Source organism: Aotus nancymaae, unplaced genomic scaffold, assembly GCF_030222135.1.
Source record: "Aotus nancymaae isolate 86718 unplaced genomic scaffold, 86718_ANA_hifiasm-v0.15.2.pri h1tg000007l, whole genome shotgun sequence".
In the NCBI taxonomy this organism is placed as follows: Eukaryota; Metazoa; Chordata; class Mammalia; order Primates; family Aotidae; genus Aotus; species Aotus nancymaae.
The window spans coordinates 47,828,321-47,853,637 of NW_026988418.1; the positions used below are offsets into that span (position 1 = coordinate 47,828,321).

A 25,317-nucleotide genomic window follows, 5' to 3' on the forward strand; every position below is an offset into this window, starting at 1 on the left:
GATTCCTGGCCTCCTACTAGGATATGATGAATAAGAATATATGGTTAGGCTTTGATAAAGTAGTCTAAAGAGAGAGACAGAGAGAGAGAGAGAGAATCTCTGCTGGTATTACCTGTAGATTCATGACTTTAACAAGATCCCCCAGTGGGCTGGGCGCAGTGGCTCACACCTATAATCCCAGCACTTTGGGAGGCTGATGCAGACACATCACTTAAGGACAGGAGTTCAAGACCAGCCTGGCCAACATAGTGAAACTCTGTCTCTACTGAAAATACAAAAAGATTAGCCAGGCATGGTGGTGTGCGCTTGTAGTTCCAGCTACTCAGGAGGCTGAGGCACAAGAATCACTTGAACCTGGGAAGTGAAGGTTGCAGTGAAATGAGATCACTCCACTATACTCCAGCCTTCATCCTGGGCAACAGAGCAAGACTCTATCGCAAAAAAATAAATAAATAAAAATAAAATAAAATAAAATAAAAATCCCCTTGGCTTACAACCCTGAAAATCATTATGGTAGGAGGAGAGGACAGGAAATCTGACTTCCAGAAAAAGGGGCTATCATCAACAAATATCTAGCCCCTGATTTCCTGGACTAAGGAGACTAGAAGCCTGGAAGGAAAAATGACTTCCATTCTCTGTTCTTTCTTACAACTACCTTGGCATTCTCTGTGATACATATATACATGTAAGGAGAACTCTAAAATGACTGGCCCATAATTTATCTGCCTACCCAGATCAAGCCATTGTACTGGTTTGAGGACAGTTCAAAAAAGACAGTCAGTGCTATTTCTTTCAGTAGACAGTAGAACTATTCTCTCATGGACATCATTACCAAAAGTTAAGCCTTGGGATTTATCAGGGACTCCTGCTACAATAAGAGAGCCTGGAGAATCAGGAGAGAGATGCGAAGGCGCCAAGTCATTGGCTGTGATTCCACAGAAGAAACATAATGACTTCAGAGCAAAGCAAAACTCCAGGCCCAATGCTGGGTCAGTGGTTTCATGTTTCCATTGAAGTGTTGTTAGTCTAAAAATCTCACAAGGTGTAAAGAAAAGGATTAATCAGATAATAAACATGATTTCGAAACGCACATAGAATTATAGTAACTTCTAAAAATGATAGCATTACAAATATTAGAATTGCCCCCAAAATAGTCACTTAGATATTTAGATTTTTTTTTATTGTTTTAAAGCCTCTGGTACTATAGAAATAGCTTATACCTGTTATAAAACCTCCCATTTCAACATCTGGAGTCATTATTATGACTGTCATTATGATTAAATAATAAAATCTCAGTAAAACAAAATCACAAATTTAAAAATCAAGTTTTATTTTTTTTAAAAGAGTTTGCTTTGAGAAAATCTTTACTGTATATCATTCAATTCATTTCTATTTGTATAAATAGTATACACAATAAATATTCATGTGTTGAAAAACCCTGCAATTCTCAATCAGCAGTCTACAAGGAGTAGAGGCTATTTTTATGTCTTTTTACAGCACATATTTCTCTTACTTTAAAATTTTAAGCATAATTGTTTTCATGTGCAAAAATATGTGTATATATTTGAGACAGTCTCACTCTGTCACTCAGGCTGGAGTGCAGTGGCATGATCACAGCTCACTGCAGTCAACTTCCTGGGCTCAAGCGATCCTCCTGCCTTAGCCTCCCAAGTAGCTAGAACTACAGGCATGTGACACCACATCCAGCTATTTTTTTTCTATTTTTTGTAGAGATGGGTCTCACTATGTTGCCTAGGTTGGTCTCAAACTCCTGGGCTCTAGCAATATTCTCCCGCCTTGGCCTTCCAAAGTGCAGGGATTACAGGCATGAGAAACTGTGCCTAGTCCCGAGTTTAATGTGAGCTATAGAAACTTGCCCCATGAAACCACAGCCTCTGACCCCAAAACACTTCACTGTGAGACTTAATGTGCCTATGAAAGGTATAGTACATCACAAATTTTAACAGGCTGCTCAAGTAGTAATAAAATAATCACTTCCGGATCAAAAATGCATTTGGTATGTGCTTTAATTTTCATGCATGTATAAGATACTCTTTTTACTTTCTACTTTAATACTGAAGGAGGATAGAAAACTTGTAAATGAGTATTTAAAAACCTAATCCTCTTAAGAACAAAAAACAGAATCAAATAACAGTTGTTTTTCATAACCAAATACAGTTATATGCTGATTAATGATGTCTTGGTCAACGATGTAACGTATATACAATGGTGGTCTCAGAAAATTATAAAACCATATTTTTGCTGTACCTTTTCTATGTTTAGATACTTACCATTGCGTTACAATTGTCTACTGTATTCAATACAGTAAAATATGGTACAGATTTGTACCCTAGGACCAACAGGCTCTAGCCTAGGTGTGTAAGTAAGCTATACCATCTAGGTTTGTGGAACTTACATGCTATGATGTTTAATGACAAAATCGCCTAACGACACATTTCTCAAAACATATCTTTATCGTTAAGCAACACATGACTGTATCACATTGTTAGCTGGTGCATTTTATTCTGGTGCACTCTTATTCTTCCTTTTAAGAGAAGATTTTAAAATACATTGATTACTGTATATACGGTAACTACTCCCACTCTCTCAAGGATGGACTCCTGAGGGTTCCAAGCCAGGGTTACTGAGTTGTCCAAAGTCACAGTCAGACCAGGGATTGTTTTCCACCGATTACACAGTCCACATAGTCAGCATAGTGGGAAGTAAGAGTATCAAAGCAAAAGAGAGGCACAGAGAATACGTTCTAAGGCCATGGCAAAATAAACAAGAAATAATAATCCAATAGCTTTCCTCATTATTTTTAAAAACAAACCCAGCATAAAACTGCAAAGACATTAAATATTACTTTTAAAAATATAAACATAGTTATTGTTGAATTATAGCTCTCAATTAGCTCAAAATAATAGTCTTTGAACTTAGTATATCTGATCTCAGAATATCCATAGTCTTTAATCTCAGCTACACATTATATTTTCCTGTAAAGTACATATAAACCTGATAGCTACTTTTTACAACAGCAGAATAAAGATATGGGAGGGTCATCTTCTAATCTGAATTTTCCGGAGTTGGGTAGATCTTTGCACTCTGATATAAAAGTACGAAGTTCAGTCTCTGGGAAGCCATCTTGTTGGTAATGCTATATAGAAGAATGTTAAAAGCTCTCATTAATAAGCCCTTTGAAAACAGCTTCATTCCAAATTCAAAATGGATCATTTGGCAAGGGAGGGGGTTCTCTAGAGAGATAGTATAGTTACTTCTGAGTACCTGCAAACAGATGTCACCTCTGGAGTCACTCAGGTTTGGCGGAGGCAAAGTGGGCCTAGGATTCTGCAGCTGCCTACCTGAGCTCTCTTTCTGGGTCCACTGAAACCCAAATGGGCACACTGAGTCTAAGTCTGAGTCTTCCTTCGAGGGAGAACTGAGCCAGCCCCATCCAAGTATGAGAACCTTTGTCACTACTCTGCTCTGCAGCCCTGCGACTTCGAGACCAATGTGATGCAGGCATTTTCGATGGAACCTGGTTCAGGCCACAAGAAGCCCAGTGGATCTAAATTAACAAGGTTTTCTAGCAGGCTGAGGGATGGACAGCCCTGGCCTTGCCCAGAAGACCTCAGCACAGTCTTGGACGCTTCTGAGCTGGCCCAGGTGTCTGAATAAAGATCTGAATGCTATAAGGGACCTTTCCAATCTGCACACTCTTTTGGAGTCAGTCTTCCAGGAAGTTTAAGGGCCTCATATTTATATCAGTTTGGGACCTAAAATTTCTAGGACATGCCATGACTAGAAAGGATCAGCAGTAACTTAGCTTTCCGATTTGGCAAGTGCTCTGAGCCCATGGCAAGGGGTTAACATCTAAAATACGAGTTTCAGGCTTATGCCATCAAAGATGAAAACTCATGTTACCCTAAGAGCTCTCAGATGTCACCCTCAAATAACACATAGTTCTCGGCATGCAGAGTTGGAGGCAGTGAACTTTTAGAGCACCATTGAGAGGGATCTGAAGTTACAACTATGTTCTTTCACAGTTGTCTTGGTGACCCTAAGGACACATCTGCTAAGCAGATGAGAAAGCAAGGAAGACATTCGGTCCCTGCAATCTTGTTCAGTAAGGATGAAGTCACAGCCCTGGCTTCATGAGCAAAGTATTCATCATTATCAGCTCCAAACCAAGACCTTCTCTTTATCCCTGGGACCAACCACATGGTTTAATGTTTCTTTACCCCTCTCATACCGGAAAATCCCTACGTTGAAGTGTCTATGCCACGAATACACCTAACAGTATAAGATTATTAATTTAAACATATATGGCTATTTATTCTGCCTTTCCATATTTCAAGGGGCTCAAACTGATTTTTAAAAGATCTCATATGAATGACAATAGCTTTTCAGTTCAGGTACCTGACTGTATAAAGCTGCCTGGCTAGTATTGGACCCATTAATCCTTTTGCTATTCTAGAGGCTGGGCCCCGGGCTTGTGCCCTGCAGGGCCTTGCAAAGAGTAACTGGCTCAGTTACGGCACAGTCCGAATGAAGGGGTCAATTTTTCTTTATAAAAACTGGATTTTTTATGTTCCCACAATATTTTGGCTTTCTGAAACACCATATGTTTTATTCACCCAATATCTACTAACCCTTATAATTCTTTTTTTTTTTTTTTTCAGATTTTTACTCTTTGCCCCTCAGACTTCAAATGACCCTTATAATTCTAATAAAAGGTTAGAAAGCTTGTGTGAAAAAGCTTAACTACCTAGGGACTAAGGCTTTCAGCATTCCGGACATTCTGGTTTTCCTCTATTTCTGTTTATCAATCTCTAAAAATAAGGTCCTTTTTCTCTATCCTGAAGAAATGAACATTCCATCAACTTGTCTTCTACCATTAGGTACTGAATTTTACTGCATCTCTACAAGTTATAGGACAATGCTACTACTTACGGCTCTTGATAAACCTACCTTAATTGTTTCATATGTATCAGTGATCAGTGCAATGAAAAGACTTAAAATCATATATATAAAGAGGCTGATGAATGAGTAGAGGTAAATTCTACTAAATAGCCAGACCAAGTAACTTTTCTGCTGCATTTTTGCAAATGTGGCAAACATATCATCTCCATTTATCAGAGAGAAAAGGCACTCAGAGACCATGTTCAGAGAACGAAACTGGAAAAAGAAAAAAGTTCACTTTATTCCATGTTCCTTCCCATTGGAGACTTTTGTTCATGACATCATATTAAACATAATGGGAACAGATAACCCAAGTTACTGTTTTCAAACAAATAATCTAAGGTAACCACACACATTTGCTTTGTGATGCATATATCATGTATAAGCCTACTATTTTTTTCCCTGTGACAAGCAGCTCTCTCTTGGAGTAGCCCGAATCAAATGCAGGAGCTGGTCTGCACCCTCAGTGCTTTTCTGAATCAAGCATTGCATCTGCCCTTTACCTTAAAGAGACCTTGAAATGCCTGTGCAGAGATACCCAGGTCCCAACCATGCATGCTCATACATCTCATTTTAAAGTTTATTTCATTTAAAATAAGGCATAATATTCCATTCCAGACTATAGCTCTGGTAACAAAATTTCAAATATTTCTACAAGTTTCCCTCATGCTACTTTTTAAATAAAGTCACATTTCAAGAAGGCTTATCTGAATAGATTGCTCTTGGATATACTGATGAATCAAATTGACTAAACTTGACTTCACTGATGGTAAATGGGACTTAATTACCTGATACATTACAAGAAGGAACTTGAGACAGTTGAGTACATCACATATTCTCTCAAGGTGGTCACACGTTACCACTTTATATATATAGCACTAGATATACTACTTTCAACATTTTAAGGCTGAATCACAAAATAAAAGGAGTTCATTGAAAAAGGATAACAAGTTACTGGCACTACACTAAAAGCTTAATAGTAATAGGGGAAAAGTTGTTTATCAGTACCTTGTCGTGGTAAGGCCCCATCACGATCCACCCACAGAAGCAGTAGCCTAAGTAAATCATAGCTGCACAGCAGCAGAACCTGATGACATTGGGCAGTGCTGCCTGAAGGGTCAAAATGAGGAGCTGAGAAAGAAAGAGAGGCCATTAGAATCTCTTTGTCCTTTAGCCAAAGCAGTGTAATAACTCTGAGAGCAATACCAACAGCATGGAGATCTGTGGAATTCCTTACATTGTACTTTGCAAAGAAACCGAGGTATCGGATGACTCCAAGCCACACAAGCATGGTAGAGGTCCCAAGAAGTATGCTACAGACATCATAACTAGTTAGACTCTAAGACAGAGTGGAAAAATATAATCAGATTATAAAGCAGAAATTCATTTGGGCAATAAATATTGAGGTAGCTATGAGTCAGGCACTGTTCTAGGTGCTAAGAATAAAGCAGTAAACAAACAAAATTCTTTGCTCTCATGAAGCTTACATTCTAGTAGAGGGAAGAGAGACAATATAAATAAGTTCATAGAAACTTTGGGACATTTGCTGATGACAACTGAAGAGAAAATTCAGAGGAAGGGATAAGGAATAGGTATGGGTTTGTCATTTTAAATACAGTGATCAGAGAAGGTCTCACTAAACAGAAGGCATCTGAGCAAAGATCTGAAAGGAGGGAGGGGGCAAGTCAAACAAAAATCTAGGGGAGGAGCCTACCAGGCACAGGGACTGGGAAGTGCAAAGGCCCTGAGACAGGAGGGTACCTGACAAGATAGTGCATCTAGCTGGAGTGAGCAATAGAAAGGGTATACAGTTATAGGGCTAAGGTGGCACTTACCAACTTTGTCTTTTACTCTAACTCAACTGGGGAAATTTGAGAACCACAAACAGAGGTGATATGATCAGATGTTGGCTGCTGTGGTTGAGAGCAGGTTGTTGGAGTGAGGAGGCTATTGCAATAATATAAATGAGAGATGGAAGCTTGGACCAGGCTGGTAATAGTGGAGTTGATGAGGTGATTTTGTTTTTTTTTTTTTGGAGACAGGGCCCTAACTCTTATCACCCAGGGTGGAGAGCAGTGGGACTTCCTGGGCTCAAGCAATCCTCCCACCTCAGCCTCCCAAGTAGCCTGGGTTACAGACACATGCCATCATGCTGGCTAATGTCTTTTATTTTTTGTAGAGATGGGTCTCACTATGTTGCCCAGACTGGTCTGGAACTCCTGGGCTCAAGCCATCCTCCTGCCTCAGACTCCCAAAGTGCTGGGATTATATGAGCCACAGTGCCTGGCCAATGAAGGTAGAACAATATTTCCTCTTGGATTAGATGTGGGAAAGAGGAGATTAGTAAAAGAGAGGAGTCTATGATGAATCCATGATTTTTGGCTTGAGTAACTGATGAGAGTTGCCATTAACCAAAATTAGAAAGGCTATGAGAGAAGCAGGTTTGGTGTGCAGAGGTGGGGGCTTTAGATGTTCTGTTTTTGGTGTGTTAAATTTGAGAGAAAAAGCAGACATCCAAATGGAGATATAGACTAGACAATGGATATTCCAAGTCTAGAGTTCAGGGAAGAATTCTAAGTGGGGAGTTCGAAGCTGCAGTGAGCTATAATCACACCACTGCCCCCCAGCCTGGGCAACAGAGCAAAACCTTGTCTCTTAAAAACAAAAGCGGGGGAGGGGGTGTAGGAGAGGATCAGAATAAAAAATAACAAGATTAACTATTTTTGTGAGATCTTTTGCTAAATAAATGAGGGTAGTAAGTTAGGGGGAGGATTTAGAGTTGAGATACTATCTCTTAAGAAAAAGGACAAAAACATGCTAATGGGAATGACCTGGTAGAGAGCGGGAAACTGATGATTCCGAAGAGAAGTAAAACTAGCTGGAGCTGTGCCCTGAATAAACAAGTGGTGATGACCTCTGGTAGGCAGGTGGAGGGGTTGGTCCTGAATAGTAGCCTAAACAATACATCCACAGAAAAAAAGCACTGTATATGGGCACTGTTGCCAGGTGGCAGATAAATAAGGTGGGAATGTGGAAATTCTGGGTCTTTTTCTATTATTTTTGTGAAACAGGAAGTAAGGTCATCAGCTTAGAATGAGGATAGGACAAGGGTATTAGAGGTTTCAGAAGAGAGGAAAACATGATATGATCATTTATGAGGCAGCAGTGAACGGTCTAGAAAAATATAGAAAGATATTTTGGGACACTATTTAGAGTTCACTGAAATTAATGATAGTCGATGTTGGTAAAAATAAAGATTTGCTGCAAATCTCCCCTTACTCTTCTTTTTTGTTGTTTTGGTTTTTTGTTTGTCCCTGAAGTTAAACATCTATTCCAATGATACATACCACAGCCACATATAGTGGCAGCTGCTAAGTGTTGACCTAAACTCATTCTCCCCTTTCTAGGCACATGCCTGGGCTGTGTACCCTGGCTCCTTCTGCAGTTAGGATTGACTAAATCCTATCCAGTAGGATATGTACAGAAATAAATTCTACCACTCTTGAGCCAAGCCATTAGTCTATGGGAGAGCCTCCACCATACTGTATTTTTGCTTCCCATAAGCTGCAACCTGTTTGAGGCAACTCAGCAATAATTATGCAGTCAGGGCAAGTCCTTAAGGGATGGCAGAGAAACAAAACTGGAGGAGCGTGGGTGCCTGAATGACTATGGGAAGTTGAGCTACTCAGCACTCTGTAAAACCCATAGTATTACATAAGAGAGAAATAAGCTCCTATCTTCTCTGAACAATTGCATTTGGGGTCTCTGCCCAGGTGTATAACCAACTCCCCAGGAGACTCAATCAGTTGCATCAAGACTAGGAAAACATAAGTTTGAGCAAGATTAGTTTAAACAATATTAGTTCTTTAAATTTGATTTTTGTTTCCTGGGGACAGTTGATTTTTAGGCTAGGTTAGTCTTAAAATGGATAAGCTCACAGCACATCAATGGGAAAGCAAGAAAATGGAAGTGTTCTCACTATGAACGGATGGAGGGCGCAAATGCAAGCATGCCATTTGTTTGGCATAGTGCCTTGACCTCACTTTCCCCTGTAGCCCCACTCGTTTTTGTTAAATATTCTAGCATTTCTTGTAAGATTGTTTTTTTTAAACTCTTACATTAGTTACCTTGGTTGTGTATGAATTTTGGTGTGTGTAAGAATTCACAGACCCCGCCGAAGAGTTTGAATTCAGTTGGTCTAACATGGTACACTTTTACCAGGCACCCAATGATTCTGATGCAATGGTTTGTGGATGACACTTCGAAAAACTCTGCCTAAGAAACCTCCTGACTAGATTTAAGAAAATTACCATTACCAATTTCAAGTCTACTTGATATACAGTGTAGAAGAAATAATTCTGAAAATTCTCAAATTCTGGAAAAGTAAATTACCATTAATACAAATCTGACACTAACAATAGCATGATTAGGAAAAAAATTACCTTAGCTTGGATTTCCATTTTTAGAATTGATCCAATGATTGTTAATATGTCACTAATAATAATCATAATGTACCATCCATTGACAAATTCCATTTGATCAGAAACAGAAACGTCCTTCTTATAATGGAGGAGGAAAAAACTGACAAACTCCTTTAGGGAAAAGAGAAGAGGCATAGTGAATGTCTCTGTCAATCAAAATGTCAGTAGCATTCCTGGAAAGCAACATCCCCTACCTGCTGAAGCTGAAGTCCTCTAATCACAGATCTAATGCAGAGGATTAATGAAACCAAGCAAGTCAGAATGACAAAGGCATCAAAGATCATCATGTAATGAGTGTTCTTCTGAACTGAAAGCAAAGAGGATTACACAGTGCTTATGTGGTGGGACATTAATACGGTGACATCTTCTTTTTAGAATCATTTAAATAATTCAAGCATTCTTTCTGGTAAGACAACAAAGAAAAGAAGCCCTGATAAACGGTCTTCCAATTAGTATTTAAAGAAGGGTGAAAGTCCTTCTATTTACCACAACTATCATTCCAATATCTTTAACTTTATAAGCCTATGGTCTTTGTTCTTAATACAATTAGCTTCCCTGCATATTCTTTTTTTTTCCCTGAGACCAGGTCTCTGTTGCCCAGGCTGGAAGGCAGTGGCGCAATCAAGCTAACTGCAGCCCCCTCCCAGGCTCGGCAATCCTCTCACCTCAGCCTCCCTAGTAGCTGGAACTATAGGTATGTGCCACCATACCGAGCTAATTTTACATTTTTTTGTAGAGACAGGGTTTTATTTTGTTGCCAAGGCTGGTCTCAAACTCCTAGACTCAAGTGATCCTCTCACCTCAGCCTCCCAAAGTACTGAGATTACAGGCATGAACCACCATGCCCAGGCCCACCTCCCTGCATATTCTATTAAAATATACTTATCTAGGTATACAATATTTATTATGCATTCACTATGTGCCAGGCATTTTTCTAGATGTTAGGATACAGTGGTAAACAAGATAGATAAAGTCCCTGATCTTTTCAAACTTCTATTCTACTACAAAGAAGTAAACACGCAACAAAATACTTTTAGATATGAGTAAGTAATATAAAGAAGATAATCATAATAGATAACATGTATTGAGCACATTTCTTGCCAGGCATAGCTCTAAACACTTTATATATATTAACCTCTTTGATCTTCACAGCAACTCCAATGAGGTAAGCATGATTATCCCCACTTTGCAGGTGAGAAATCTGAAGCACAGAGAGGTCACATGATTTCCCCACAGTTACAGGGCTAGTCAGTAGAAGAGCTGGGGTAAAATCTCTGTAGTTTGTTTCCAGTGTCTGTCACTCAATGTCAGTGGTTCTTGGCATTCCTTGGAAGCTTGTGTACATTCTGAGGTCTTAGTCCAGACCTACTGAATCAGAAATCACTGAATTGGGTTTCTGCAAGCCCTCCAGGTGATGCTAAAGTCTGAGAACTATTGCTCTATATGAGAGAGGTTAGTGTGAGGCAATATGGAAGAAAAGAGGTTTATTTATATTGCATAGTAAAAGAAGGCCTCAGAGAGGGAGCAGTGGGTTTTAGCTGAAACCTGAGTGACAAGAAAGAGCCATCTTTATGGAGATTTTGGAGAATCGAAAATGTGAAGTCCTGGCCAGCATGCTGGAGCCAATGTAGAGAGATGGGCAGAGGTGTCAACCATTGTACACTCTGCCACAGAGCTTGTCTCTATTTAATAAGTTAGACTGCTCTCTGCTGACAAAAAGAGAAAATACTTAAGACTATTTCTGTCATGAAGCATCCCATTAATATCTGCCAAGGAGCATAATTGCTACATAAACGTCTAAATTGACTTTAGAGAAACTTAAACATTAAGAAACAAACATTTAAGAGAATGCCTAGGTGCCAGACACTTGCGTATGCTCTCATTTTTCTGATTCTGGCATTTGTGGAGAGACATTATAACGTATACAGATGACAAAAAAGGCTTGTGTTTCAAATGTGATTCAACAGCCTCATATATTTGAAGTTACCTATTAGTGAAAAAAAATACTATGATGGCAAAATTTCATTTTGTTTACTCTATCTCATTATTACTTTGGAACTTGGCAAATCAATTAGTAAGAAACTTTAGAACTGTGATTATCCAAGTATAGTCTGCATAAGGACTATTTACACATTTCTAGGTCCCACCCCAGAACTACTGGCTTATATAGAGCTGGGGAAACTACATTGGAGCAGGTACCCAGGATGATTCTTCTGCTGATTAGAATCTGAGAACTCCTCATCTAATGACCACTAAGTCCAGTACAATGTACCATGATGTTACTTATGAGGCACTAGAAAATTAGATAAATTCTTTCTAGGCAATTTTCTCCAGTTCAGCCCCAAAATTCTTGACAGTATTTAGTCTACACCTGAATTCTTGTCTATATTTCTAAGAATAGATCCTTTCTTCTTTTAGTATACTTTTAAATGGACAGAAGACAATCATAATATGTGGGATGCTTTGGGGTCACATCCTACCCGACTTGCCCCTGGCTTCTGAGCCTTAGTTTCTTCATTCGTGAAAATAAGGATTCTGGCCGGGCACAGTGGCTCACTCCTGTAATCCCAACACTTTGGGAGGCTGAGGTGGGTGGATCATGAGATCAGGAGTTTGAGACCAGCCTGGCTAACACAGTGAAACCCTGTCTCTACTAAAAATACAAAAATTAGCTGGGCGTGGTGGCATGCACCTGTAATCCTAGCTACTCAGGAGGCTGAGGCAGGAGACTCATTTGAACCTGGGAGGCAGAGGTTGCAGTGAGCCATAATCGTGCCACTGCACTCCAGACTGGGCTACAGAGCTAGACTCTGTCTGCCTATCTTAAGGACATTTAAAAATATTAAAATGAGGAAAATTAAGGTGGAAGTAGGTATACAGTACCACTCAATAAGTATTGGTCTGGGAAGATGTATGTAGGGTTTTGGTGGCAGGGGACTGTGAGTACATTCTTGCTCAGGAGTGGGCAAGTGAGGGCACAAGGAGAGGAAGCCCATTTCAGTTATTCATGACTTACTTATTGTCTGAAACATCAGAGTTGATCTATTTGTAGAGATTTAGGGACTTGAAAAAGGTCTAAACTTCTATTTGCTGTTCCCAGATATCCAGAGGGAGATATTTTAATAACCATTTACAGTATTTAATAACCATTCTGAAAACTAGTAATGCTCATCACTTACTTGATCCAGATACATGCCAGTCTTTACATTCTCTGATGGAAATGTCATTATCTAAACTTATTTTAATTCTTCCACTATGGGCCTTGTTGTCGAATGTTATCTGTGAAGACAGGAAAGCAGTCAAAAACATACAGTTTTTTGAAGCCAAGATACCTCTATGTATTAATTAGGGAACAATTCTTTCAAGGGGACAGTAGACCCAGATTCTCATCTCCGATCTGTTGCTAACTCTGTTCAACCATGGGAAGTTTCCTTTATTTCTCTGTGAAATGAGAAGGATGAACTAGATCTTCTATAGAGACCCTGTAGTCTCTAAAACGTTATATTTCTAGGACAGGATTTCCACTCCAAAAAATTTACGTAACAAGGGTACTTCCTCTTGCTCTCCATTCTAAGTACTTCCAGATACTCTCGTCATATGAGCAAGAGCTGGTACAACTGTGCTTTCTCTCAAATTCTGGCAGGACGTCAGCTAGGGGTAGATTTTTAGTGCTGCTACAATTCTTACTAATACAAAGGCTCATTAATTCTGCTTTGAGACATTTCAAGTAGAGCTTTTTAAATTTTTATTCTGGGCCTAGATTTCTTAGTCACATTGGCACCACAACAGTTATAAAGGGTTTGGTGACTGGGAGTCAACAGTCATGCCTTGCTTCACGAATAACACTTCAGGACACCAGGGGCCGAGCAGGACAAAGCTAGGCCAGAACACCTTCCACAGTACTCCTACTGTCTTCCCCATATAAGGACAGGGAAGGCAAGGCAAGAAAATCAGTCAGTTTCATTTCTGCCTCTTCTCTCTCTCTCAAGTCCTGAAGAAAAAAAAGTTCTTTGAGAAGTCTGTTATTTAAATAAATTGTACTGAAGCTTCTCCATGTGAGGTAATCAGAAATACTTCAAATATAAGATTCCAAATGACTTCTAAAAGTTCAGTCACTGTATTTCTCCTCATCAGAGACTGTACGTGTCTTTTTCCTTGATAAGCAACTGAGGGCACAGTCAGTGTCTGCCTATGTCCCTAATGGCTGCAAGACCCAGCCTATGGCCTCACGCAAGGAGGGTGCTCAGTGTTATTTGATTGAGTCAGAAATCCTTGCCGAGGAGAATCCATGCTTTTCGTACACAAACAGTCTCAGGTTTGTACAAATAATAGGTGCTCACTAAATATCTATTGAGAAAGTAACTGTGGCTTAATGTCAATCACATCTCTGTAAGGCTCAGAAGAAGCTGAATCTTGAAGAAGAAAAATAATGGATGGGATTAGAAAAGATTAGATAGCACAGAAGAAAAATTAGTGAATTTGAAAATAAAGCAACAGAAACTATCCAAAACGAACACACTGAAAAAAACTGAAACATAAAACAAACAGATCATTGATGAGCTACGGGACAACTCCAAGTAACCAAATACAGACGTATTTGTCTCTGAATCTCTGATAAGGTGGGGGAGAGTGACAAAAATATTTGAAGAAATTATGCTGAATAAATATCAAATATAATGACAGCTAAAAAACCACAGACCCAAGACGCTCAGTGAACCCTAAACACAGGAAACACGAAAAAAACTCCAAAGCATTTCACAATTGAATTGCTTTAAATCAGAGATAAAGAAAAAATATAAAAGCAAACAGATGGGGGAAAACATCTCATACAGAAGAACAAAGATAAAGATGAGAGCAGATTTTTCATTATAAATAATGGAAGCTAAAAGAATAACATATTTAAAGTGTTGAAGAAAAAAACAGTCAACCTAGAATTCTATAGCCACAGAAACTACCTTTAACAAAGGAAGGCTTGGAACAGAATAACGGTTACCAGAGGCTAGAAAGGGTATTGGGGAGGCATGGGGGATTAACTGGGGTTGGTTAATGGGTATAAAGATACAGTGAGATAGAAGAAATAAAAGAAATAAAATCTAGTGTTTAGTAGCACAATAGGGCAACTATAGTTAATTATTTTATATTTCAATATAAAAAAGGAGTAGATTTAAAATATTCTCAACATAAAGAAGTGATAAATGTTTGAGGCGGTGAATGTTGTCCCAATTACCCTTATTTTATCATTACACACTGAATGCTTACATCAAAATCTCACCTGTACCCCATAAATATGAATTTGTAACATTTTTATTTAAAAGATGCTAATAAAACTTTTAAAAGGAAGGTGAAATGCTTTTTTAAACATACAGAAGTTGAAATAATTCATCACCAGCAGACCTGCACTGTAAGAAATGTTAAAGGAGGCCCTTCATGCAGAAGGAAATAATACCAGATACAAACCAGGAGCTACACACAGAATGAGGCACACTGGAAATAGTAACTACATGGGCAAATACAAAGATGTTTTTATTATTATTTCAATCCCTATAAAAGATAATTGACTGTTTAAAGAAAATATATATTGTGGGTTTATAACACATGTAGAAATACACTACATAGCAACAATAGTACAAGGGCCAAGATGGGAGAAATGGAAGTACATTGTTGTAAGGTTCTTACACTATATGCAGGGGTATAACTTGAAGGTAAACTGTAATAAGTTAAAGATGTATACTACAAACTCCAAACATGGAAACATCCACAGTGAAGAAACTAAGTAACAAGAACTCTTGGCAGTAACCTTTAGCTGACAGCCACAGACTGCTGAGAGCCAACCACACGGAAACTACAAACACCTGTTCCTCTTGTGTTTGAAAATCTACCCTACACCAGGCACTGTTCTTCATACTGGAAATAGTAGTGAACAAAACAAGGTCCCTGCTCTCCTAGAACTTACACGGAGGTGCAAAAGACATAATTAATAAGTAAACTTATTGTTATAGCAAAATAAAGCTAAATGTATCAGTGTTTCCCTTATGCACATTCAAGTGAAAACATCCTGTATTCTTTTTTTTTTTTTTTCCTGAGGTGGAGTTTCGCTCTTGTTACCCAGGCTGGAGTGCAATGGCGCAATCTCGGCTCACCGCAACCTCTGCCTCCTGGGTTCAGGCAATTCTCCTGCCTCAGCCTCCTGAGTAGCTGGGATTACAGGCATGCGCCACCACACCCAGCTAATTTTTTGTATTTTTAGTAGAGACGGGGTTTCACCATGTTGACCAGGATGGTCTCGATATCTTGACCTCGTGATCCACCCACCTCGGCCTCCCAAAGTGCTGGGATTACAGGCGTGACCCACCGCGCCTGGCCCCATCCTGTATTCTTGATCACACCATAATCCAAGCATATGAAACATAACTAGATAAAACAATTTTTCTCCAGACTGGAACCAAATTCAGCCTGGCCCACACTTACAGTCAGAGTAAAGTCATAACAGTCAGGGAGCTCTTGATGACGAACTGTCTGCAGGTTAATGGCTTTCAGTTTAAACTGAAGCTCCACTGTTAGGAGTCTAGAAAACAGAGGCAATTTTAGTTCTGTGGAACTATATACATACAAATGTATTACACCCCTATCTGCTCTCCTCACCTGTGGAAGTCCAGTGTTAAGTTCAGTTTATTTTCTGCTGGTGTCCCAATGTGAAAAGGTTCATCTGGTTCTACAAAGAAACAATCTGCCATAGAAAGGAATGAAAACATGATCTAGTACTTAAATAAATAAGACTACATTTTGAAAGACTGATAGATTTAAGACCAATTATTCAGATTCTAATATTTTTCGGAATTAAAACTTTAAAAGCTAAACATTGATACCACATGGTTACCATGACTCATTTGTTTTTAAGACCTAAGTGGCTACAACATTTCTGGAGTGGAGGGTAGACAAAGATCTGAACTCGATTTCATTGTTATATGAATGTTCTCTTCCCCTTAAGGCCTAGATAAACGTTGAGTCCCTCCCCCTTTTTGCATCTTAAGCATAGGATTTGAAGCACTTGAAGTAACTACAATAAGATTTTCTAAGCAGTTTGAAGGCTCTATTTTTAAAATATTCTGTGCTAACAATGTTTCTTCAATACACACCCCCACACACACCAAAAAAGGGAGACGGCATTTGAGAAAGTTTTCAGTAGTTGGTACTGTTATCAGTATTATCTCTCAAAAAAAAATCTGTTGTTAAAAGTATTTGAATGCTTATTTTTTTAGTCAATGACTTAACGTTTTAGGTATAATTGCAAAATAGAATTCGCTAAGAAAAATAAGCCATTCTATTCCATGTCCTGATTCTTATTCCTCCCCCTCAATCTGCCCCAAAAGGTACATGATAGTGAAGTGGTATTGGGGCAAGAGAGTTTTATATACACCAAGAGTTTGCAAGCGCAATGTTTTACAAGCATAATATCTGTCTATTAATACTTCACTGGCATGTCCTGCACAAGAGATGGTGGAATATGGTAGCTAAGAGCACAAACAGCCTGGACCAAATTTCAGCACTGCTCTTCTAGCTCCATCTTAGGCAGATCACTTAACTCTCTGAGCCATGCTTTAGTCTTCTATAAAAGGGGATAATAATAATCCTTGACTTGCTGGGTTTTCTTGAGGATTCTTGAGTTACGGTAAAGGGCTCAGAATACTACTTGACACATAATAACTGCTACATCATTCTTAGTATGCCCTAATACCACAGACCAAATCAATGTTTTCAACGACAAAATTACTGATTTTAAATATAAATTGAGGCGTTAAAAATTGAGGTTCTAGGTTACAGAAGAACATCACCAGTTTCAATTTCTGGATCGATGTCAAAGGTATCATTTCCAGGGTAGATGTTTCCTTGCTTGTAGAAATGTTGACAGATTGCCATAGCAGACTGGTCGGTACCCTTGTTCTCGTAAGCATGATTCCCAACTGAGACATTGTATAGCTGCAAGTACTTCAACCAAAACAAGAAACAAAAGATGGGAATGCTAGCCAGGGCAGAAGTGACTCCCCTCCCTCCCCACCTTTGAAACTGGCAGGTTCCCAACTCCCCCTTAGGATAGAGATATTCACCTTGATAAACAGGGTAAGTGACTGGCTGCTGTGCACTAGGAAGGCAAAGGGCACTCATGAATTAGAGTTCTAGATTCCAGCCTCATTTCTGTGACAACCTTTCTGAACTTCTAGTTCCTTATCTGCAAAATTAGTCTGAAGCCACGTAATATTTGCATTTCTTTCTTCCCTTAAAGAATTATGTTTAGGAACTGACTGTGACATTCAATTTATTTATCTTTAAACTATCGCCTATAAGGTCAGAGTTGTACTTTAACACTGTAGTGTAAGAAGTAGGATACAATTATTATAGGTTAGCCAGAAAACCCTTTTTTTAAGAAAGTATTGTTTTAAACTTCATCTTTGCAAGATTATAATTTAAACACCTCTATGGCAATATTGCCTATCCTAGTGAATCCTTTACACTAAAAAAATTACTTTTACAAGTGAGAATCTTACGGTGTCTTGGAGTAACTGTCAACTTAAATTTTTAATGGATGTCTGCAGACATGTTTCCAAAACAAAGTGTTTTAGAGCAATATGTTTGGTACAATTGGTCATTCTCTCACTCCTGAAATTAACAACTTTGTGTGATCGACACAGAAAATAATTCTGCTAAAAGATATGTATGAAGCATGACATGACAAATGAAGAAAATAATTTCTAATATGGGATGGATTTTTGAGTTGGACCTTGTCAAGGTCACCAATGAGCAGCATGTTACCAAATTTGATGCCTAGTTCTCAGTCCTCCTATAGTTAACATCTCCATGGTATCTGATGCAGTTGAATGCTCCTCGTACATGGGATACTTTCTTTACTTGACTTCTGGGACTCTGATTGTTTCTTCATGGTCTCCTTTGCTGAATCCTCCCATTGCTAACCTCTGTATTTTGGAGTATCTTTGGATTCAGGCCACAACCTCTATCCACATTCTCTCCATAGCTGACTTCAACCAGTTCCTTGTTTCAAATACCATCTATATGCTGACAGCTTCCAAATTAGCATCTCTAGCTCTGACTTTTCCACTGAATACCATACATGGATGGCAATCTGCCTACATGATGCCAATAGTGTCTAAGAGGAATCTCTAGTAAATGTGCAAACAGAAACACCTGCTCACCTGCTCCTTCCACAGTAATTCCCTTCTCAATAAATTACTCTGTAAGTCAGTCAGTTGTTCAGGCCAAAACTTAGGAAAGATTCTTTTGTCAATTTCTCTTATATTCCACTTCCAGTACATCTGAAAGTCACGCATGACTTTTAAATTATCTCCACACAAGAATCACTTAAAAATGTGAGCCTTGGCTAGGTGCGGTGGCTCATGCCTGTAATCTCAGCACTTTGCGAAGCCGAGGCAGGTGGATCACGAGGTCAGGAGATCGAGACCATCCTGGCCAACATGGTGAAACCCCATCTCTACAAAAATACAAAAATTAGCCAGGTGTGGTGGCATGTGCCTGTAGTCCCAGCTACTTAGGAGGCTGAGGCAGAAGAATTGCTTGAACCCGGGAGTCGGAGGTTGCAGTGAGCTGAGATCGTGCCACTGTACTCCAGACTGGGTAACAGAATGAGACTTTGTCTCAAATCCGTCAATCAATCAATCAATCAATCAATCGATCAGAGCCTCCTCACCACAAATCAGACTGTCTCTCATCACCTTCATTAATATGGCCCTATTCCAAACCATTATCTTTTCTTCCCTGGACAAATTAAGCCTCTGCCTCTCCAATCCTCCCTCTCACCTTCGTCTAGTCTCCATCTAGAACTCGTAAGATTGATAAAAGGAATGAGTGAATTCATGTATGTCCAGCCCTTAGAACAGTGATATCCAAAATACACCTCCTCCAGACTCTTGTTTTTGCTGTTCTTCCTACCTGGAAGCTTCTTCCTTGAGATAGACACAGGCTGCCTGTCCTCTCTTTAGTCTGCGGTCTGCTTACATGTCGCCTTGTCAGACAGACCTTCTCCAACCACCTCCAGCTAGTCACTTTGCTGGCTTTATTTTCCACAGTACTTATAACAAACTGACAGATGATGTTCTTTTATACTTATTTACTGACTGGCTCTTCCAATGAGAATATGACCTCCTAGACTTTGTCTGTTTGTTCGCTGCAGGACCCCTGCACACACAAAAAAGTGCCTGATACATAATAGATACTATTTAATAAATATTTGAGTGAATACATGTTAGCTTGTGCTTATGTATATTATTAGAGTCTCTCCCCTACGAAAAGCCCTTCCATGGCTTCGTGTCACTCTCAGAATAAAATTCAAAGCTCCTTTCCATGTTCTGAGGGATCTGGCCCCCAGCTCCTCTGGCCCTAACTGCCCCTCATACTTGCCTCCCTCGCATTTTCTCAAACATACCAATCGCTTTCCAGCTTCAGGACCTTTGCTGTTGCCACTCCTTCAGCCTGGACTATTCTTCCCCGGATTTCAAGTCTTCAGAAAGGCCTTTTCTGACCACTCTGAGACTAGTGTTATTGCCTTACGCTGGTTTATTTTTCTTCATACCACTCATCACTACCCTAAAGCAAAAGATTTTTGTTAAACTTGTTTAAAATCGATCTCCTGCATTAGAATGCAAGTTCCACAGGACAGGGAATTTACCAATACACTGCTCCAACACCAGCCCTGCAGGCACACAGTAGGTGCTCAAATATTTGTCAAATTAATATTTGAGGTGAGGTGAAAAATTATTATAATGGAATGGAGCTCTTTGTTACTAGAGCTAATCTGTGCACAGCGAGTTGGTTAACTGTTAGGATAAGAAAGATGATTATGGCACCAAGCTTTCTGTTAGCATTAGGATTAGGAAAGTGAGCCAGAAATCTCTGGTAATAGAAGCAAGCTCCCTAAGCTATTAAACAACATTATGTTTGGCATAGAGGGGTAAAGTAGAATAATGCTGGAGATACTCAGTTTTGAGAGTTTTGTTTTCCATTTAAGGTAGCCAGTAGACTAGTGTACCTAGAACACATGACGTGTAATGAGAGGTAAATAGGGACAGGCAAGCAGGGGTCACAAAGCACAGTCACAGCTGTGATGGGGCACTACAACCCTCCCAGAGTCCAGGTGTAAGTGTGGGGCAGTCCCCACAGGAATCACCTAGAGGTCTGAACCTTCAGACCACAGAATTTTGTGTCTTAAACCTTTTTAAGATCTTGAACTGTGAAAGATCAGAGGCCCAGGGCTGCAGGTACCTGTTAACATTATAATTATATACGCCATATAGTTACATTATATAATATATACATTAACTGTATGTGCTATAGCCAGACTTCCTTGAGCTCTTCATTCAGCTCTTTGTGCAAGTCTGAGCATCTGGCAAGAACTGGGTAATCTAGGGAAGCAGCAGGGCTGTGTCCAGCTAGAGGGCAGCCCTAGAGCCCAAGTCAGAGAGTTCTGGGACAGAAATGTGGTATGAGATGATGGTTGGAACTAACTGGTGGTGAGACTGCACAGAATAGCCAAGTGGTGGAGGCCTTGGTGGAGCTTTAACTACGCTGGGCATCCATCCCTCCTGGTCTCTCCAGTTCTGCCTTGAGAGAAGGCATTTTCAGCCAGATCCATAGGTCCCAAGTCAGCCTTTGAGTTATAATACAGAAACACATTAAATATCCTTAGCTAAATGCTGTGGCACCAAAAGCAAGAGGTAGTAGGGAAAGGCGGTAGGAAAGAAGGGAAGCCAACCAGAATGAGGAATTTATAAACTATGTTTGAGCTGCAAGAATGAATGATTCCTGGAAGACCCTGAGGCCTTTCAACCTAAGCAACTGACCAGAAAGAAGAAAGAGCCTAGGGATGGGTGGGAGGAGAATGAGAAGCCACTCTGGATTCGCAGTGCTGAGGTGCTTGTGAGGTAGGCGTCTGGCAGCGTGGGAACTGCTTGGGAGTCCCCTCATCATGGTGATGGCTGAGGCTGGGTAGTGAAGGGTGTTTCTGCAGGAAAAGGACCAAGCTTTGAGGACTGCTCAAATTTAAGAGGCACAAGAAAGAAAAGGAACCAGTAAAGCTGACCCAAAAATGATTGAAGAAATAAGAGGAAAGCCAAGAGATAGCCTAAAAAGAAAATAAGTAGGTCTCTCACATTCAAATATAGAAGCATATATAATAAACAAAAAGCAGTGCTGTTATAATCACAGTATTGGATCAGAATGAGCCCTGGAGATTATCCAGTAGGATGACATCTTGGGGTAAACCCTTTGGGATAACTAATAGTCATGGATATGCTTCTAAGAATGGAGATGCCACTGCCCTATTTGTCAGTTCCTCTCAGTAACAATCACCTCAACTATTAAGTCTCACTTGAGACCAGGAGTTAGAGCAACCTGGGCAACATAGGGAGACCTTGTCTCTACAAAAGTAATTTTTTTTAAATTAGCCAGGCATGGTAGTACATGCCTATGACCCCAGCTGCTTGGGAGGCTAAGATGGGAGGATCAGTTGTGCCCAGAAGGTTGAGTCTGCAGAGAGCTGTAATTGTGCCACTGCATTCCAGCCTGGGTGACAGAGTAAGACCCTGTCTCTCAAAAAAAACAAAACAGAAAAGAATTTAATGGACTGTTCACCTCTTGCCTTGATCCCACTCTCCCTTCCCAATAAAAACACCAAACTACCAGTTTAGATCAGACTAGCTTTAGAGAAACTCAGTATACTTAAAATTCTAAAAACAGAGTATCTCCATCATTATATTCTTAACAACTACAAATTGTAGGACATAATTCTGTTTAACAGTTTATGTAACTTATTTCTATTACTTTAGATTTCTGGCTCATTTTCCCAATCCCAGTGCTAACAGAAAGACTTCATGCCATACATCTGTATTTTATCCTAGCAGCTTACCATCTCAATGTGCATAGATTGTCTCTAGAAAATGAATAGCCATGATTGCACTATAATAATTTTCTGAAGAATTGTAATAATTTTGAAATGTGTTCTGCAAACTAACCCAGTTTGGGAATACTGACTTCCAAGATACTTTCAATGATACCTACAAATTTAAAATTTTGGGGTCCTGAGAAAATACTTTTTATGGCAAAAATATATATTAGAAACTCAATAAACTACAGTATTCATCTATATGTAAAACAAGCTTGTTTTCTGTTCGGCAGTTAGTCAGTGTCACAATAATACCATTGTCATGTACGACATAAAGGCCTTACTTACTTTCAAGTGAATTTTTAGGTCTTGGTTGCTGTACACACTCTGAAAAGTTAATATTCTCATTATTTGTTAAGGGGCCCTGAAAGTGTACTTTCAGCTCTGAAGACTTAATGACTACTTACACCCAGGGTCATAGTTAGTAATTTTAAATCTTCCAGATTCCCATGCCAAGCCCTAACTCTGATGCTTTTAATTAAATCTTTAAAGTTTCTGCCTTTCTGTTACTAAACAAAAGCTTTTCTCAACTTCAAGTTTTATAAAATTTTGTTGACAATATTTTTTTAAAAAATTTTAAATAATTTTGTATGTGTCATTTCCAAGCAGAAATGTTCACCCTTCTCCTCTTGAATGTCAGTTTCTATTATGTACATTGCTATCATTTTTTCCAGTTTGTTTTTTCCCAAGTAAATAATGCACACACTTGATTTACCTGGTTCACTGCGAAGATTATCTGATCATACACATCACTTTGTGTGTACACTGCATACGTGTCATCCATTCGGTCTATATATCCTTTTAGGAAAAGGTGTTTGAATGCCACAGTATTCTCTTCCTTGAAAGCTACCACCATCTGGTTACTTAGCCCAAATAAGACCAGCTTAAAAGAAAAAAAGAAAAGGTAAGACATTGGAAAATGTGGGCAGAAAAAGCAGAGCAGAAGGTACAGGGACTTGAACAGCAAATAGAAGAGTTTAAAATGAATTCTCTGGGACATCAAGAAGGTTTTGCAGCAGGTGGATAATACATTAAGAAAGTCCAAGTCCTGTGACCAAACTATATTCCTACGTCTGATCACCACAACCCCTCAACTCTTGTCTAAATTAAAGTATATTAACGTAATCTGTCCTTAATAGTCATGCAGGATTGACCTCAGCATTTTACATGAAACTCAGTTGTTCACACACCAAACTGCTGTCATGTTAACCTAAGGCCTTTTGGTTACACCTAAAAGCTTACCATACTCTAAGTCTCTCTTTCGTCTTCTCTTCCCTCCCACCCAAACCTCTCTCTCTCTCTCTCACATACATACACACTCCCCACACTCACATACATACACACCCCGCACATGCTGTAAATTGAGAAACTACACTCTTTCTTAAATCCCAGAGTGAGGCAGAGCATATTTATATGGAAGGCGGGAACAATGTTGAGTACCTGTATTCCATACACTATTCCAGGAACTTTCCTCATACTAATCCTGTAGTATATTCCTAATATACCAATTTTAGAGATGAGGCTCAGAGAAGTTACATAATTTTTTCAAGTCACATCATTAGCCAGTGTCAATATAGTCAAAACTGAAACCCATGTCTGACAGACTAAATCTAAGATCTAGCCACCCCGTCACGCTACACAAAGTAATCCAGGGTTTGATCAGAAAAAGTAGAGAAGACAAATCTTTTCCCCTCTCCCTTCCACATATGAGATACAGTCTGCACCCCACATATATCGTCACCTAATCATCTCTGCACCTAACTCCCACTTCTGAAGAGCCTCTTTAATTGTCCTCAATGAGATGATATCTTGATATTCTGGGGATTTTGTATCTGTTGAAGCTGATGACCAAACAGCTCCAAAGAATTCCCAAAGATACTCTTACCAGTCATTCAAATACACGAGTACTTCTCATGTGTCAGCAATGAGCTAGGGACTAAGGATACAATGAGAAGACAATTGGTCCCCACCCTCAAAGGTTTAGTGGCACACAGGAATAACAATGGCTGAGAGAAAACTGCTATAATTCAGAGAGTAAGCCAAGTATTGGGAAAAGAGAAATTTTTAGTAGGCTGTCTATCATTGTAAGCATCTTTCTTTTGCTGTTGCAAATACAAAATCTCCAACTTAACAGAAGAACCACCATATTTTCCCTGAGATAATCTGTTACCAATTCACCCTCATTTGCTCAATTATAAAGTTGTCTTTATCGAATATTTGTTTGATTGCTCTGATACAAATTAAGGAAACAGCACAATTTAAGAAGCCCTCAGTTCCTTTTAAAAACTTACCTAACACCTTTTACTTGCTTATTACTAGCAGCCTTAACATCTTAAACCATTGTCAGTTTTCTTTTGACCACCCTAGTAAACATAGGAAGGTTAGATGAGCTCCCTGAAAATTAAGAAGTAATTAAGAACATAAATCTTAGAGAAAATAAATCTGAGTTTGAATATCAGTTCTACTCTTCTAGTTTCCTGACTATGACAGGGTCCTTTTCCTTACCAAGTCCCTCATTGGTTCTCATCTGTGAAATGAGGATACCACTACCTACCTCCAACTTGTTTTAAGAATTGAACATGGGCCGGGCATGGTGGCTCACACCTGTAATCCAAGCACTTTGAGAGGCCAAGGCGGGTGGATCACCTGAGGTCAGGAGTTCAAGACCAGCCTGGTCAACATGGTGAAACCCTGTCTCTAATAAAAATAAAAAATTAGCTGGGCTTGGTGGTGTGTGTCTCTAATCCCAGCTACTCAGGAGGCTGAGGCAGGAGAATCGCCTGAACCCGGGAGGTGGAGGTTGCAGTGAGCCGAGGATGGTGCCACTGTCCTCCAGCTTGGGTGACAGAGCGAGACTCCATCTTAAAAAAAAGAAGTGAACATGATGACATCTATAAAATGTTTAGT

At 39.4% G+C, this 25,317-nt stretch overlaps 1 protein-coding gene across 1 annotated transcript in view; it reads right to left on the reverse strand.

Moving 5' to 3' along the window:
• Positions 1 to 1,846: 1,846 nt before the first annotated feature.
• Positions 1,847 to 25,317, reverse strand: part of MCOLN3 (mucolipin TRP cation channel 3) — a 28,586-nt gene continuing 5,115 nt past the window's right edge. Inside the window, exons 3-13 of the mRNA XM_012442459.3 lie at positions 23,126 to 23,293; positions 17,276 to 17,429; positions 16,086 to 16,170; positions 15,912 to 16,008; positions 12,623 to 12,722; positions 9,638 to 9,750; positions 9,405 to 9,554; positions 6,200 to 6,301; positions 5,971 to 6,093; positions 4,972 to 5,178; positions 1,847 to 3,157 (exon numbers count right to left, since the gene is read on the reverse strand). Of these exons, the coding sequence (XP_012297882.2) occupies positions 3,023 to 3,157; positions 4,972 to 5,178; positions 5,971 to 6,093; positions 6,200 to 6,301; positions 9,405 to 9,554; positions 9,638 to 9,750; positions 12,623 to 12,722; positions 15,912 to 16,008; positions 16,086 to 16,170; positions 17,276 to 17,429; positions 23,126 to 23,293 (1,434 nt within the window). The 3' untranslated portion in view covers positions 1,847 to 3,022. The remainder of the gene's footprint in view (positions 3,158 to 4,971; positions 5,179 to 5,970; positions 6,094 to 6,199; positions 6,302 to 9,404; positions 9,555 to 9,637; positions 9,751 to 12,622; positions 12,723 to 15,911; positions 16,009 to 16,085; positions 16,171 to 17,275; positions 17,430 to 23,125; positions 23,294 to 25,317) is intronic.